General features: G+C 42.8%; 1 protein-coding gene across 4 annotated transcripts in view; it reads right to left on the bottom strand.

The window, feature by feature from the left end:
- Positions 1 to 3,808: 3,808 nt before the first annotated feature.
- STPG2 (sperm tail PG-rich repeat containing 2) overlaps positions 3,809 to 16,635 on the bottom strand; it is a 677,454-nt gene continuing 664,627 nt past the window's right edge. For 2 of the 4 annotated variants that reach the window (XM_056567160.1, XM_056567167.1), the window contains exons 14-15: positions 14,024 to 14,178; positions 3,809 to 3,996 (exon numbers count right to left, since the gene is read on the bottom strand). In XM_056567160.1, coding sequence (XP_056423135.1) covers positions 14,047 to 14,178 — 132 coding nt within the window. In that variant the 3' untranslated portion in view covers positions 3,809 to 3,996; positions 14,024 to 14,046. Of the gene's footprint in view, positions 3,997 to 14,023; positions 14,179 to 16,635 lie in introns of those variants that run through there. The other 2 variants (XM_056567176.1, XR_008891455.1) reach the window with 2 other exon arrangements.

The raw sequence follows: 16,635 nt of genomic DNA, 5'->3' as shown, positions 1-16,635 counted from the left end.
GCTGTACATAGCCGCGGTCCCAGGCTCCTGTACAATGTCACCAATGCATTGGAAAAGAACAAAAAAGTGGTGTACAACGCCGCATGGCTCGTGTGCAACGCACTTAAGTTTGGGGAAGAATAAAAATGGGGCAAGTCATAAATACTCCACAGACGTGTGATACGCCTTGAAGCATTCTTTGATGCAGAGGCCTGGTTTTTCAGGACAGGTGTCACACTGGAAAATGGAGTCCTTTCTTTTCCCTTTTTTTAGCACAAACTCGGCATCTTTTCTGGGACCGTCCCTTTTTTCCAGTGGGGGGACCTCTCCTGGAAAATGTTGCCCTGGTACAATACGCGGGCCTACAGTTCCAGAGGTACTTGGGCCCGCTCCTTCCTGGTCACCAAAGATCAGGGTCTTGATCACTACCTCCTGGAACTGCAGGAATGTCCCTGCGTTGCCTGCGCTGCAGAATAGTACAAAAGCGTTGTACAATGCCGTCTGGACCATGTACAACGCTATTTATTTGTACCATCTTCTGGTCTTGCGCATGGCGTTATATGGGGTGAGGACTTGATCTGAGAGATCAACTCCTCCCATATACTGATTGTACCCCAGGACACAATCCGGTTTGAGGACCGTATTAGTGGTACCTCGTACAGTGACAGGGGTGCTGCCATTACCGTGAATGGTGGTCAGCATAAGGACATCCCTCTTGTCCTTATATCTGACCAACAGAAGATTTTCACTAGTAACGGACCTATATTCACCCCTAGGGATTGGTGGTAGATTTGTTGGAAGGCCTCGCTGACTTTTCCGCACAGTGCCACAAGCAGCAGTGGCTCTGGCGGAAAGAGACTTGAAGAGGGGGATGCTTGTATAAAAGTTATCCACGTATAAGTGGTAACCTTTATCAAGCAGTGGGTACATCAGTTCCCACACAATTTTCCCACTAACTCCCAGGATGGGGGGGCATTCTGGGGGTTCAATGCGGGAATCCTTCCCTTCGTACACCCTAAATCTGTAAGTGTACCCTGAGGTACTCTCACAGAGCTTGTATAATTTCACGCCATACCTTGCCCTTTTACTGGGAATGTACTGACGGAAATTCAGTCTACCTTTGAAGCTAATAAGGGACTCGTCAATGGCCACCTGCTTTTGGGGGACATATGCCTCTGCAAATTTTTTACTGAAATGATCTATGACCGGCCTGATTTTGAATAGGCGGTCATATGTGGGATCATTTCGGGACGGGCACGTTGCATTATCAACATAATGCAAACATTTGAGGATTGCCTCAAAGCGTGGCCGTGTCATGGCCATACTGTAGAGGGGAGTGTGATACAGAACATCCTCACTCCAGTATTGCCTAATAGACGGCTTTTTGACCAGGCCCATATGCAGCATGAGGCCCCAAAATGTCCTAATCTCAGCTGCATTGGTGGGGGTCCATCTGTCGGGCCTAGCCAAAAAAAGCATTGGGATGCTGGGCCACAAACTGTTCGGCATACAAGTTTGTTTGCGCCACCATCAAATTGACAAAGTCCTCACTGAAAAAAAACTTTAAAAAGTCCATTTCAGTGAGGCCTGTGGTGTCAATTTGGATTCCTGGGCGGCCAGAAAACCCAGGAATCAGTGGCGCATAATCGTCTGGAACTGGGGTCCAGACGGGGTCACCTATAGGGGGGCCAGGGAAACTTGTACGGTGGACAGGGAACACCGTACGGGGGCCAGGGCTACTAGTTTGGGGAGCCTCCCCCGGCATTGCCCGGGGCAAGCGCCGGCGCCGCCTGGGGGGGGTTCATCTTCACTGGATGATGGAAGAAAAAAGGAAGGTAGGGTCTTCCTCTTCCCCTTCACTGACGGATTCGGAGTCAGAGGCAAGCATGGCGTATGCCTCCTCCACCGAAAACATGAACCCTCTACGGGATATTATAATTTTTTTTGGGGGGACGGGATGGGACGTGGGGGGGACGGGATGGGACAGGGGGGCGATTCGGGGGGTGTGTAAGTGTGTGTGTGTTTAAATGTAGTGTTTTCACTAACTTTATTTGTGAATAGTGTAATAGTGTATTGTAGTGTAGTGCTTGCACAACAGTAGGGTCCGGTCTGGCCACACAGTGCAGAACTGCGACTGTTGGCACGGACCGCAAAAAAGAAGAAAAAAAAGCTGCAAGAAAAGAAAAAGCAAAAAGCAAAGAAAAAAAAAAGGAAAGAAATGAGAAAATTACAAAAAACACTGCACCCACCAAAAATATGGATGCAGGCTGCTACTGCAAATGCTCTGATGGGTCACACAGACCCACAGAGCAGTGCAGGTGCAGAACAGCCCTGTACACTAACTGTCCCTGCCTGCTCTACAGCTCACCCTCACTTACCAACGAGCTGCAGCACAGAGCAGATGGGCTCCGTCGGGCTCCGCCACTCGCTGCCCGATCTCCCGCCGGGAATCGCCGCTAAGAGGTACCCGCCGCAGCCGCCGCAGATCTTCTTTACCGCGCAGTGCCCGGGGAGAACTGCCGCACAGAGCAGATGGTCTCCTCCAGGCTCCGCCGCGCACCGCCCGGTCTCCCGCTGATCGCTGCTGCTGATCGCCGCCGTTGACCCGCAGATCTTCAGGTACCCGCCGCAGCCGCCGCTGAACTCCTTCCCCGCGCTGTGCCCGAACTCGAGTGAGCGGGCAAAGCGCGGGGAGGAGATATTCAAACACCGAAGAGCGCTGCGATTGGCCGGACCGGTCTGGGCCGGCCATTCGCAGCGATCGGAGGGGGTGGCTATCCTTCCACCTCCCTCCTTTAGTGAGTGGTGATTGGAGCTGTGTCGGACAGCTCCAATACCGCGATTTTATCCACTCCGGGGTCATCGGGGGGTCGCAATGTCCCCAGATCGCCGTGATAAGACAGTATGAATGTTCTGTCCAATCACGGCGATCGCCGTTACAGGAGGGGATTAAGTTCCCCCTAGGCATTGTGTGAAGATGCCTGTTGTTAGAAAACAGCAGTTAACTTCACAGAATAACGCTGTCGGGTTCCGCTGTGGCATGAAACAGCTTGGACGTAAATGTATGTCCTGGTGTGTTAAGTACCAGCTCACCAGGACGTACATTTACGTCCTGCGTCCTTAAGGGGTTAGGTCAAACCTGTACACTTCTTTCAGTTTTGAAAAGTGAGAGAGAAGTAAAAAGTTTCAAGCTTTAATACAAATATGGCACGCACTAAATTGTGTTGCTGTTTTACACCAAAATACTGACACAAGGCCATGAACCATTCCTCCTCTAATGCATCTTAACATATTGGCCCTGATTTACTAAGAGTGTTGTGTAGGTTTCTTTGTGGGTTTTAATTCCCCACAATTTATTTTCCATGGTATTTACTAAGATTTCTCTACATTTTCCACTTTCCCTACACTTTGCTTTTTTTTTACATATGTTCTGATCTGTCAGGTTTTTCCACCACATTTTCTGTGGAAACCTTAATAAATATGTTGGGTTTTTGTGAAAATGTCGGGGACACGCCCTTTTTTGGTAACCATGCCCCTTTTCACAACGGCCATGCCCCTTTTTTGGGTTTTCTCAGTAAACTGGGGAGTTGGTCAGGGTTTTTTCAATTCTGGCACAAAATCGGGCGCAAATTCTGGCGCAGATATAATTTCTGGCGCATTGCGCCAGAATATGGCACACAGCCCAACAAAACATGTTGGGTTTATAATAGTAAATCAGGGACATTCTCTTCTGTTATTTTTTACTTTTTTATTTATTGAACCAGAAGGTACTGAGAAAAAAGGAATGTAAACCGAGGAAAACGCAACTACACCATTATTTAATCATACTAATTTTATTAAATTTATTTGTATTATAGGTAAAAACAAACAATCAGTAATAATAGCCATTTTCCCCCGGTTGCAAGTGGTCGCATATTGTAGTTTGTTGAGCCATGTGATGGTCTCTTCACAGTGAACAGTAATGCAGGATCCAATCCGTAGAAGTGCAGATTGCAGGATGTAGCTCCCGACAGGCAACTGTGGAGAATGAATATATAAATGAATCCACGCACATACATTTTGAATATCCATTCATATAGTAGCCCAGCACAAATAAAAAAAAGTACATATGTAACATTATTCTAGTGCACATTCAATATTTTATTCGATGGAAGTCACATGGATCCCAAGTGCAGTACAGTCGATAGAAAATGAAAACAAGAGCATTTTTCCTTTTACCCTCTTTGGCTTTTTATGTAAATTATAACATTGGTCTAAGGCCCCTCATCTCAACCAAGCCAGATTACCCTGCTCTGTACTGACGAGGGGCAAGTACCCCGAAACAGCTGTCTGCAGATGGGTGCTCTTTCCTTCTGGAGAGAGAGAGTTCTGGCTTGGCATTAATCCCGATTAACTTTTTATATTCCGTAACTGGAGCTAAGCTGATACCAGGGTACATCGCTTGAAAAGGTGATGTAATGAGCTGATTTGCATATTCCCCTATATATATATATATATATATATATATATATATATATATATATATATAATAAGAGACATGACAATCAAGTTCAGACTTTGCATTTCACTTTTTTGTCTACTTTTGTCTTTATTTTGTCATATATTTTACCATCTAAAACTGTATTTTTTAGGATTTACAGCAGTTCTTCAAAGTGAATTTATCCTTTTTTTTTTTTTTAGAAAGTATAGATGTTCTTTTTTATTTTGTTTTATATTATTATAGGAACAGCCATCTTGTCTGAGCTATTAATAGCATTTAGAAATATTATTTAAAGGGGTACTCCGGTGGGAAAACATTTTTTCTAAACTGGTGCCAAAAAAGTTAAACAGATGTGTAAATTACTTCTATATAAAAATCTTAATCCTTTCAGTACTTATCAGCTGCTGTATGCTCCAGAGAAAGTTGTACAGTTATTTTCAGTCTGACTACACAGCTCTCTGCTGACACCTCTGTCCATGTCAGGAAGTGTCCAGAGCAGGAGAGGTTTGCTATGGGGATTTGTTCCTGCTCTGGACAGTTCCTGACATTGACAGAGGTGTCAGCAGAGAGCACTGTGGTCAGACAGAAAATAACTTCACAACTTTCTTTGTAGTATACAGCAGCTGATAAGTACTGGAAGGATTAAGATTTTTAAATAGAAGTACTTTGCATATCTGTTTAGCTTGTTTGCACCAGTTGAATTAAAAAAATGTTTTTTTTTCCACCGGAGTACCCCTTTAAAGGAAAACTTTTTTTTTTTTAAATCAACTCATTCCAGAAAGTTAAAAAGATTTGTAAATTACTTCTATAAAAAAAATCTTAATCCTTCCAGTGCTTATTAGCTGCTGAATACTACAGAAGAAATTATTTTCTTTTTGGAACACAGAGCTCTCTGCTGACATCACAAGCACAGTGCTCTCTGCTGACATCTCTGTCAATTTTAGGAACTGTCCAGAGCAACATATGTTTGCTATGGGGATTTTCTCCTGCTCTGGTCAGTTTCTAAAATGGACAGAGATGTCAGCAGAGAGCACTCTAAAGAGACAGACCTCTAAACTAAAACTATTGTAACTATATAATGGTGCATTCTTGCACTGTATTTCTGTAAATCTATAGTACAAGAAGTCTCTAATATTAAGCCTAGTGACTAGACTGAAAACTGCAAGATTGCAGAGTTACTTTATAATATAGATGGTAAAATGGAAAATAAAAAATCACCGACAATTCTAAGAAAAACATTTTTTCTTATGTTTTTCTCTTTTTTTTTTTTTACCTGCACCAGCATGACCCCCCTCCCTTAACACCATTTACTTTCTTTTGGATTAACTCCTTGACATATGGAACATAATACATCAGGGCATATTGTATGCCCTGGAGAGCTAAGTTACTATGAAACAAGCTGTGCTCGCTTCATATTGGTGAGTGTCGGCTACTATCAGTAGCCAGATAGTCACTGCTAATGATGGGCCAAGGCGATCCAGCCGCTGGCGGTCATTATCCCTTTAGATGCCATAATGAATACAGATCACGGCATCTAAAGCATCAAACCCCACATTCCGGGAGCTCATCAAATTTCCATGATGTTCTAGCATCACTTCCAAATGTCGGAAGATATTTCTATGAAACTTGGTACACATGTTACCAATATGTCAACTAAAAATATAGGATTGTTAAACAAACCCTACCCCCCCCCCCCCCCCCCCATTTTTCTGGGTTTGGGTTTTTGTTTAAAGTCCCATGCAAGTCTATGGGAAATTTATGGTCTAGATATTTCGATGAAACTTTATACGAAAGTTACTTATCGGTCAACTAAAAATATAGGATAGTAAAATGAACCCTAACCTACCCCCTAGACCCATGCAAGTCTTTAAGACTTCTGGTACCTTACTCCACAAGCTCCGCTCTGCATCTCTGGTCAAGCCCCTCCCAAAAGCCAGACCCCTCTTGCAAAGCCACACCCCAACAATTTTTGACCCTTTTTGTGTGTTGAGCGGGCTTACAAATCACGCCCACTCCTACAGAGCCATGTCCCTTCTATTTTCAGTACACAATATCTTCATCACAACTTAGCCCAACCTGAGGACGGGATATGAGGACTGGATATGAGGACAAGAGCTTCCCCTCCCCTAATAAAAAAATAAAAAATAAATCACCCTTCCTTTCCCATTTTACAAAAAAATAATTTAAATAATAAACATATTTGGTATCACCACACGTGTAATTGTCTGAACTATTAGAATATAATGTTTATGATCCCACACATTAAATGGCGTAAACCTAAAAAAAATACCAAATGCCAAAAATGCTAATTTTTGGTCACATCATATATCTGCATTTTAGACTTTTCTTTATAGCCATTATTTGCTTTGAAAAGTCCTGAACAGTTCTGATGACAATGGAGTGATAATAAAAACACCTGCTGTAAGCATTAATGTTCCCTTGGCTCAGTTCTTTTAGATATAATAGGTTTGGTATTTTGTTATGTTCTATTGTTATTCTCTGCTTAGTAATTATGAAACTATCATATTTGTGTGTCTAAATTTTAGTGTGCACTATAAGTACTAGATTCAGTCCATTTCCTGTGAAAGCCTGCCATCTCTATCTCAACATCTGTGATGAATTCCCCAGCCTATATTTTATAATAGACAAAAGAGCCTACATTGGAAACAAACCAACAACCCTGATATAGTTGTGTCAGTTCTGTAGATGTCCAGCAGTTACGGCCTAAATCAATAAACAAAATAAAAAGTTCTACTGTATCACAGATTTGTATTTGCTTAGAGGAGGTCTATTGAATTTAGTTTTAAATAGTTTTTCTCTGAGATGTTTACTCTCATCCTGTTAAATATTATTTGTATTAAGAATAATAAATAATATGATTTGGCTAAATTCACAAGTGGATGAAATGCTGCAAATATGAACAGGTAAAATAAGCAGGTGGTTTAGCTTGGCGGCAAGTAAATGACATCTTGTAGGACACATCCAAACAAATGCGATTTTTACCATGGATTTCACCACTGTCCATATAGTAATTTCATGGTAATGAAAATTATGGTGAATTGATATAAAAATCCACGTCTCTGGCCTTAACATAATAGGTAATAGACAAAATACTACATTGTTAAAGGGGTACCCCGGTGGAAACTGGTGCCAGAAAGTTAAACATATTTGTAAATTACTTCTATTAAAAAATCTTAATCCTTTCAGTACTTATTAGCAGCTGTATGATACAGAGGAAATTCTTTAATTTTTGAATTTCTTTTTTTGTGTTGTCCACAGTGCTCTCTCCTGACACCTCTGTCTGTGTCAGGAACTGTCCAGAGCAGCATAGGATTGCTATGGGGATTTTCTTCTGCTCTGGACAGTTCCTGATCCGGGCATCAGGTGTCAGCAGAGAGCACTGTGAACACAAAAAAGAAATTAAAAAAATTAAGATTTTCCTCTGTAGCAAACAGCTAAAAACTTCAGATCACGGCGCAAAAAAATGAGCCCTCATACCGCCCCATACGCAGAAAAATAAAAAGTTATAGTGGTCAGAAGATGACAATTTTAAACGTATACATTTTCCAGCATGTAGTTAAGATTTTTTCCAGAAGTATGACAAAATCAAACCTATATAAGTAGGGTATCATTTTAATCGTATGAACCTACAGAGTAAAGATAAGGTGTAATTTTTACCGAAAAATTTACTGTGTAGAAACGGAAATCCCCAAAATTTACAAAATGTTTTTTTTTCAATTTTGTCTCACAATGATTTTTTTTTCCATTTCGCCGTAGATTTTTGGGTAAAATGACTGACATCATTACAAAGTAGAATTGGTGGTGCAAAAAATAAGCAATCATATGGATTTTAAGGTGGAAAATTGAAAGAGTTATAATTTTTTAAAGGTAAGGAGGAAAAAACGAAAATGCAAAAACGGAAAACCCCCGGGTCCTTAAGGGGTTAACTACAATTGCAATTTTTAATGACCTAGTTATACACTGCTCAAAAAAAATACAGGGAACACTAAGAACTCCTAGATCTGAATGAACTAATCGTATGAAATACTTTCCTCACCACTTATCCACCCATGGAGGTCTGGATATGGAGTCACACTCAAAATCAAAGTGGAAAACCACACTACAGGCTGATCCAACGTTGATGTAATGTCCTTAAAACAAGTCAAAATGAGGCTCAGTAGTGTGTGTGGCCTCCACGTGCCCGTATGACCTCCTTACAATGCCTGGGCATGCTCCTGATGAGATGGCAACTCCTGGACAGTCTGTGATGCAACATGGCGTTGGTGGATGGAGCGAGACATGATGTCTCAGATGTGCTCAATCGGATTCAGGTTTGGGGAACGGGTAAGCCAGTCCATAACATCAATGCCTTCCTCTTGCAGGAACTGCTGACACACTCCAGCCACATGAGGTCTAGCATTGTCTTGCATTAGAAGGAACCCTGGGCCAACCGCACAAGCATATGGTCTCACAAGGGGTCTGAGGATTTCATCTCGGTACCTAATGGCAGTCAGGCTACCTCTGGCAAGCACATAAAGGGCTGTGCGGCCCCCCAAAGAAATGACACACCATTACTGACCCACCGCCAAACCGGTCATGCTGGAGGATCTTGCAGGCAGCAGAACGTTCTCCATGCGAGCCCCAGTCTGTCACTCTCCGAGTGTATCTCCTGCCTCTGCCTCTCTGCTCCAGTGCGCGTGAACCCGTCCCCTAGGGCGCGCACACGCGCCGGAGCTTTAAGATTTAAGGGCCAGTACTCTTATTAGTGTAACCCACCTGTGGCTCATTTATAGATTCCTCCACAGTCCTCAGTTCCCTGCCGGATCTTTGTTGCCTTGTGCCTTTGAGAAAGCGTTCATCAGTATTGCCATGCCGTGTATGAGATTTCTTGCTCTTGTGACTTGACCTTACTCCTCTGCCGCCTGCCTACTGAACTCCTGCTTCGCTTTGACTACCCTACTGTGCCGCCTGCCCTGACCTTCTGCTATCCAATCTACAAGCTGCCTTATCCCTCCTGTGCCTCGCATCTCCTCATCCGCCTGTGTGGTCGAGCCGTGCCAGGGGTAGAGACCTGGGTGCCGCGTGCCGCAGCAAGTCCATCCCGCTTTACAACGGGCTCTGGTGAACGCTCCCTGGTACGGTCCGAGTCATCTGCCAAACAGGTCCAGCGGATCCACATCCACCGGGGTTCCTGTCTTCAGAAACGTGAGTGTTACAATCGTTCTTTGCCTCAGTCTTTCTAGACCCCGGTTCAGCTGGAAACTTTATCAATGCCTCCCTGGTCCATGAACACACTCTCCCGGTGACGCGGCTCGTCAAACTTTTGTACATTTCTTCTTTCAACGGAGAATGTGTTAACCATGCGGTGCAATTCTGCACACTACCATTTTTGTTGCAAGTGCGAGTTTTGCACAAGGAGAAGATCAAGTTCTATGTGCTTCTTCATTGTACTTTGAAACTTCTTCTCAGTCTCCCTTGGCTACAACTTCACGCCCCGGCTTTAGACTGGCAAACTGATGAGATCACACGCTTGGGATCCTACTGCCAGAACCACTGTCTGGCGTTTCCACAACCTAAGATAGACTTGCCGTCTCCTTCCCTGCTGGGCCTGCTTCTTCTGTTACAGGACTTTTCTGATGTCTTCTGTGAAAATCAGGCTCAGAGTCTTCCTCCACATCACTATGATTGCCTGATTGACCTTCTGCCACGGACTACGCCTTCTCTGGGAAGAATCTATCCCTTGTCTGTTCCCGAAACGCAAGACATGGCACAATACATTGAGGAGAATCTCCAGAAGGGCTTCATCCAAAAATGATCTTCTCCTGTCGGTGCTGGATTCTTCTTTGTTGAAAATAAGGACGGTTCTCTTCATCCTTGTATTGATTACAGAGGACTTAACCCCTTAACGACGCAGGACGTATATTTACGTCCTGCGCCGGCTCCCGCGATATGAAGCGGGATCGCACCGGGAGGGCTCTTACCTGCCTCCTCGGTGTCCAATCGACGAATGACTGCTCCGTGCCTGAGATCCAGGCAGGAGCAGTCAAGCGCCGATAATGCTGATCACAGGCGTGTTAATACACGCCTGTGATCAGGATGAGAGATCAGTGTGTGCAGTGTTTTAGGTCCCTATGGGACCTATAACACTGCAAAAAAAAAGTAAAAAAAAAGTGTTAATAAAGGTCATTTAACCCCTTCCCTAATAAAAGTTTGAATCACCCCCCTTTTCCCATAAAAAAAATAAAACAGTGTAAAAAAAAATAAAAATAAACATATGTGGTATCGCCGCGTGCGTAAATGTCCGAACTATAAAAATATATCATTAATTAAGCCATACGGTCAATGGCGTACGCGTAAAAAAATTCCAAAGTCCAAAAAAGCGTATTTTGGTAACTTTTTATAACATTAAAAAATGAATAAAAAGTGATCAAAAAGTCAGATCAAAACAAAAATCATACCGATAAAAACTTCAGATCACGGCGCAAAAAATGAGTCCTCATACCGCCCCGTACGTGGAAAAATAAAAAAGTTATAGGGGTCAGAAGATGACATTTTTAAACGTATAAATTTTCCTGCATGTAGTTATGATTTTTTCCAGAAGTGCGACAAAATCAAACCTATATAAGTAGGATATCATTTTAACCGTATGGACCTACAGAATAATGATAAGGTGTAATTTTTACCGAAATATGCACTGCATAGAAACGGAAGCCCCCAAAAGTTACAAAATGGCGTTTTTTTTTCCATTTTGTCGCACAATGATTTTTGTTTCCGTTTCGCCGTGCATTTTTGGGTAAAATGACTAATGTCACTGCAAAGTAGAATTGGCGACGCAAAAAATAAGCCATAATATGGATTTTTAGGTGGAAAATTGAAAGGGTTATGATTTTTAAAAGGTAAGGAGGAAAAAACCAAAGTGCAAAAATGGAAAAACCCTGAGTCCTTAAGGGGTTAATATGATTACAATAAAAAATCGGTACCCCTTACCTTTGATTTCTGAGCTCTTTGATCACCTGCTGGGTGCTAAGGTCTTCTCCAAGCTGAATCTGTGAGGAGCATACAACCTCATCAGAATTTGCGAAGGAGACGAATGGAAGACGGCCTTTAATACCTGTGATTGGCACTACGAATACCTTGTCATGTCCTTTGGTCTCTTTAACACCCCGGCCGTTTTCCAAGAATTCGTCAATGACATCTTCCGTGATCTTCTCTACACGTCTTGTGGTGTATCTAGATAATATCCTGATCTTCTCACCCAACTTGGAGCTCGATCGCACACATGTATGACAGGTCTTACGACGCCTACGGGACAATCGTCTCTACACAAAACTCGAGAAATGTCTCTTCGAGAAGACAAGCCTTCCGTTTCTTGGTTATATAGTCTACAATCAAGGCCTCCAGATGGACCCTGTTTAGTTGTCTTCGGCTCTTAACTGGCCTCTACGTACTGGTTTGCGGCTATACAATGCTTTCTGGGGTTTGCCAATTACTATCGACAGTTTATTCCACACTTCTCATCTTCGATTTCTCCAATAATGGCTCTTACAAGAAGAACAGTAACCCCAAATCCTGGTCTCCTGAGGCCGAAGAAGCCTTTTCCTGATTGAAATCTGCTCCAATTTTATCGAGACCCCATCCAGGAAAACTTCCTCGAAGTAGATGCCTTTTCGGTAGGAGCTGGAGCCATTCTGACCCAAAAGACCACAAGGGGTAAAACCGTAACTTGTGTTTTTTTTCTCCAAAACCAATTCACCTGCTGAATTCACCTGAATTATTCCATTGGAGATTGTGAACTGTTGGCCATTAAGCTCGTCTTGGAAGAATGGCATCACCTACTCGAAGGCTCTACTCATCCAGTCAGTATCTACATAGACCGTAAGAATCTTTTGTATCTTCAGTCCGCTCAGCATCTGAATCCCCGGCAGGCCAGATGGTCTCTTTTCTTCTCCCAATTCAATTTCCTTATCCATTTTCTGCCTGCGGATGAGAACATCATGCCCTCTCTAGGTCATCTGATGTGGTTGGGCTGGATTCCACTCCACGGCAAATTGTACCACCTGAGGATTTTCTCTGCTGCTCCAGTTGACCTCCAGCAGGTTCCACCTGGAAGATCCTTCGTGCCACCTCAACTGAGATGTAGAGATTTGAACTGGGGACATTCTTCTTTACTGGCTGGACATTCAGGAGTACGGAAGTCCTTTCAGTTAATCTCTCCGCATTATTGGTGGCCACACCTAGAGCACAATGTGACAGATTTTGTCTGTTCATGTGTTATCTGTGCTCGTGACAAGACTCTACGGCAGAGTCCTGCAGGACTCCTACAGCCTTTGCCTATTCCGGAAACTCCCTGGTCTCACATTGCTATGGACTTTATCTTTATCTTTACCTGGTCTTCCATCTGCTCCTTAGCTGGCGAAACACTTTCTTCAATATATCTTTCGCTTACATGGCCTTCCTACTCACAGAGTTTCAGATTGTGGAGTGCAATTTGTTTCCAAGTTCTGGCGCTCTGTTCACGTCTAAAAATCAAGTTGGACTTTTCTTCTGCTTATCAGATGAATGGCCAGGTAGATATTGTTTCTACTCCCGTGTCTAGTCCTTCTGATGTCTTCGAGGTTGAGGAGGTTCTGGCGACAAAGACCCTCAGAGGGAGACGTTATTTTCTAGTGGACTGGAAGGGGTTTGGTCCGGAGGAAAGGTCCTGGGAGCCAGAGGAGAATATCTTGGACCGTGACCTGGTCTTAATTTTCTGCGACCTAAAAAGAGGGAAAGACCAAAGGGATGGTACTGTTAAAACTAGCGCTCCGGCCAGACATGCCTGCCACGAGCGCTCTCCCGTCTCGTCCTCCTCTGTCGGCGGTCCTGCGGTTCGTATCATGTGATGCGCCCGCATGCAAATGCCGGGCCGTTACTCACCTCCTGCTTCCTTCGCTGTCCCAGGTTGCCAGCGTGTGTGTACCCGCCCTCTAGGGCGCATACGTGCCGGCTCACTGCAATTTAAAGGGCCAGTACACCCTTAATTGGTTACTGCTGCTTGCTGACACTATAAGTGTCAGCACTTCCTGTTTCCCCTTGCCGGATCTTTGTGCCCCACAGCCTTATAGAAAGCATGTCATTCTTGTGTTCTGCCTTACTGTGTACAAGACCTCCTTGCTACGTTTCCTGTCCATGCTCCAGTGCTGCCTGTCCTGACCTTCCTGCCTGTCCCCGACTACGAGATTGCCTTGTCCTTCCTGTCTGCACAAAGTTGCACATTAATAAATTCTATAATTTTTTTTTTTTGGAAGTTCCAGAGTTACATGTAGCTTTTATGTGCCGTTTTTGAATGCTCATTAAAGACATTAAAAGATGTATGCATTTTTACACATGCATGTGCATTATTCATTAACATTGCTCAAAAATGTAAACAGCATGTATATTTAAAAATCACACATTTATTTCAAACATGTTACATATAACAGCATCCTTGTACCAGTGAGAACGTAATGATCAATACAATAGATTTTCTTAAAAGAACAATTTTTAATAGATGTTAGAGTCCACATTTAAGAAATAAGGACTTACCATGTATAGTTGTTGATATCAAATCATACACTCAGACAGAATAGAAGATTTTCTGCTTGTTTTTTGGAAGGGATTTCCATGTGACTTAGCAAAGGGTTTGGAAGTGTGGCATTAAATGTCCCTTTAAGCACTGTGTCCTTAAAGATGGGACTCATCTGTAGAGATAATTTTAGATAATGTGGTACAATATTACACATATGAGTTTGCTGTTGTTGCATTTATTTATTTGCAAACTAAATGTTACATAACACACACAGCTTTAGGTCCTGGCTAAATCATCAAGAACTTAAACAAGCCTTTACATTTATAATATATTAACAGTATACGGGGATATACACACTTCACACGGCAGAATTTCCACACGTCCGCACCAATTCTGCTTCCACATTCATTTGGGTAGTTTCTGGCTTGTGCAGATTTTGTGCAGAATTGGTGCTGAATCCATGCAGAATCCGCATGTGGAAATTCTACTGTGTGAATAGACCCTTTCCCTGCCTGTCGCTTATCTCCATTTGGAAAACAGAATCAGGGTGGGTTCACACTACGTTTTCTCCCATACGGGAGCGCATACGGCAGGGGGGAGCTAAAACCTCGCGCTCCCGTATGTCACCGTATGCGCTCCCGTATGTCATTCATTTCAATGAGCCGGCCGGATTGAAAAGTTCGGTCCGGTCGGCTCATTTTTGCGCCGTATGCGCTTTTACAACCGGACCTAAAACTGTGGTCAACCACGGTTTTAGGTCCGGTTGTAAAAGCGCATACGGCGCAAAAATGAGCCGACCGGACCGAACGTTTCAATCCGGCCGGCTCATTGAAATGAATGACATACGGGAGCGCATACGGTGACATACGGGAGCGCGAGGTTTTAGCTCCCCCCTGCCGTATGCGCTCCCGTATGGGAGAAAACGTAGTGTGAACCCAGCCTCAGACAGGTTGAGATCCAACATGTCCTATCCCTTTTTCCTTAAACACCTGCGGTCCTGGGAGAGGTAGCACACCTCATACACATTAGTTGTGGGAATACACAGGCCATGTTACAAGCCACAGAGCAGCAATTCTTTCCCCTTCAAATGCTCACTACCTCTTCCATATAAGTCTGAAGTCTCACACTGCCCACATAGACCCACATACTGTACGACTGACCCAGCTCTAGATATTCAGCCCTGTGGGTAAAGTCATCAAAGTTTTGGATTTGACTTCCTACTGAGCTAAAGTCTCTCACAACCCATGCCACTCCAGCTGGGATTCCTTACAGATTTGAAATCCTATACAGCTCACACATTCTACCAGAGTTGACAGATTTGTAAATCATTTCTATTGGAAAAAAAAATCAAGACGCCCAGTATTTATCAGCTTTTGTATGTGTAGTTCTTTTCATTCCAACATAGTGCTCCCTGCTGCCACCTCTGTCCATCACAGAAAATTTTCACAGCAGGAGCAAACCTCTTTTGCTGTGGACAGTTCCTAACACCAACAGAGGTAGCGCCATGGAGCACCATGTTGAATTGGAAAGACTATATAACTTCCTCCAGGGCATACAGCAGCACTGGGGACTTATGTTTTTTGTTTGTTTGTTTTTTTAGAAGCAATTTACAAATCTGCATAGCTTTCCTGATCTGGTGTAACCATTTAAAGCTAAAACTTTAGAAGAAGCTGTCATAAAGAGAGACCCATCAAAGGAACCCACATCCTATCCTCATCTGGGTAACATTTTCTCACCTTATTGTTAACATAATAAACCTTTTGAACTGCCACATTAAAAAAAGCAATGTTCAAAAAAGTGCACAAAATGGCCAAAAAATTTCACAAGCAAGAAAAAGCACTGACCTCATTGAATTTTCAAAAAAAGAAAAAACACTAGGGGAATGAAACAAAACTGTCTGCCCCAAAAATCATACATGACATGCACCATACATTATTTTAGACACTTTTTTGACACAATCGCGCCATTCTTGACATGTATGGTTTACCGGACACTAAGCATGGCCTTGCTGTAAAGGGACTTGAATGTACCAAAAAAAGTGGCACTTTTTGCACACATTTTTGCAAAAGTAAGCAAACCAATAGAAGGTGCAAACTTACACTAGATGTTTTTTTTTCTGTTTTCATTTTACAATTTGTGAACTCAGCCTAAAGATTTAGGCTGAACTTGATAGACTCTTTTTTTCTCAACATTACAAACTATTTTACTTACATGTGCCCCATTTTCAAACAGCATGCATCACTGTTAAAAATCTCGCCATTCTTATACTACCTAGTCTAAGTTAACAGTGTTTAACAATAAGACTAAGACTTCTTAAAGAGCAAAACACCGACTTAAATGGAAAGTTACAAAATGTTACTGAAACGACCCTTACACATGTGAGCTTTGACAAAATAGATAAACCATTATATACGGTAAATTAATATGATAATAATGTAGCTTTGCTGTTAGTTTAATCCTCTTTTGTGTTATTTTGCTAGACACTATGTACTGCATATTGAAGTGTATGAAAGAAAACATACTTGACAATTGGCACATCAATGGGAAAGTCAACAAAAGGCTGTAAAATTTGAATAGATTGCTACAATATTTTACCTCTCGCTGTGCTACGTCTTCTGGGATATGAGTA

The sequence above is a fragment of the Hyla sarda genome, chromosome 1, assembly GCF_029499605.1.
Source record: "Hyla sarda isolate aHylSar1 chromosome 1, aHylSar1.hap1, whole genome shotgun sequence".
In the NCBI taxonomy this organism is placed as follows: domain Eukaryota; kingdom Metazoa; phylum Chordata; class Amphibia; order Anura; family Hylidae; genus Hyla; species Hyla sarda.
This window is presented reverse-complemented; position numbering and strand designations above follow the sequence as displayed.